The sequence below is a fragment of the Eimeria mitis genome, genomic scaffold (genome assembly GCF_000499745.2).
Source record: "Eimeria mitis Houghton genomic scaffold, Emh_scaff21, whole genome shotgun sequence".
Lineage (NCBI taxonomy): Eukaryota > Apicomplexa > Conoidasida > Eucoccidiorida > Eimeriidae > Eimeria > Eimeria mitis.
In genome coordinates, this window is record NW_013570423.1 from 3,729 (window position 1) to 4,606 (window position 878).

Here is an 878-nt window from a genome sequence, read left to right on the forward strand (position 1 = left end):
GAGAGAGAATAAAGATAAAGAGACAGAAGAGGTGGGGGAGAGAACAAACCTGTAGCAGCAACGAGATGAAAGTAAAAGTGAAGTTTTTGTGTATCGACAACATAAACATTTGTTGCTGCTGGTTCAGGCCGAGCTATGGGTTCTTCTGCTGCCTGCAATAGACTTGTTTCATGTATTATATTATTTTCTTCTTTTGCTGCTGGGGGTTGTGGGGTGTCTCCGCTGCTAGCTGTCTCCTCCTGTTCTCCTCCTGCATGCGCAGCAGGGTGCTGTGCTTCTGCTGCATGCTCCTGTTGCTGCTGCTGCTGCTCTTGCTGCGGGTGATGTTCCTGCTGCGGATGCTGTTGCTCCTCCTGCTGCTGCTGGTACTCCCCCTCCTGCTGCTGCTGCTGCTGCTGCTGCTGCTGCTGGGTAGGCAGGAGAAGGTCGTGTAGAGTGCAGGGGTCAGGGGCCTCAAGCACAGAGGGAGAGGGGTGTTTGTTGAGGCTGAAACAAATTCTTCTTAGGTTCACTTCTGGGGCTGTATTTTTTTGTAAAGGAATATATAAACTTTTGCCGTCTCTGCGGGGCTGCTGGTTCATCAACTCGTTGAAATATGACAAACCACGCTCGTAGCCTGCATGCATACACACGCATACATGCATGCATGCATGCATGCATGCACTTGAACATACATGCATGCATGCATGCATGCATACTTGTTGCAGGAGGTAATCCTGGGAAAGTGAAACTAGCAAAATGCGAGGGAACCTGGATGCATGCTAAAGCCGATACAAACACACAAATATCCTGGGGCTGGAGAAAAGACGCATGCATGCATGGGTGGTGTGTGTGACGGACTGCGTTGAGCGATGTGTACAGCATCTTCAAGGAGATCA

At 49.9% G+C, this 878-nt stretch overlaps 1 protein-coding gene across 1 annotated transcript in view; it reads right to left on the minus strand.

Annotated features, from left to right (window-relative positions):
• The window catches only part of EMH_0020240 (uncharacterized protein), a gene marked incomplete at both ends in the record, with an annotated part of 3,934 nt that overhangs the window by 372 nt on the left and 2,684 nt on the right, over positions 1 to 878 (minus strand). Inside the window, 2 exons of the mRNA XM_013496423.1 lie at positions 50 to 616; positions 841 to 876. Coding sequence (XP_013351877.1) covers positions 50 to 616; positions 841 to 876 — 603 coding nt within the window. The remainder of the gene's footprint in view (positions 1 to 49; positions 617 to 840; positions 877 to 878) is intronic.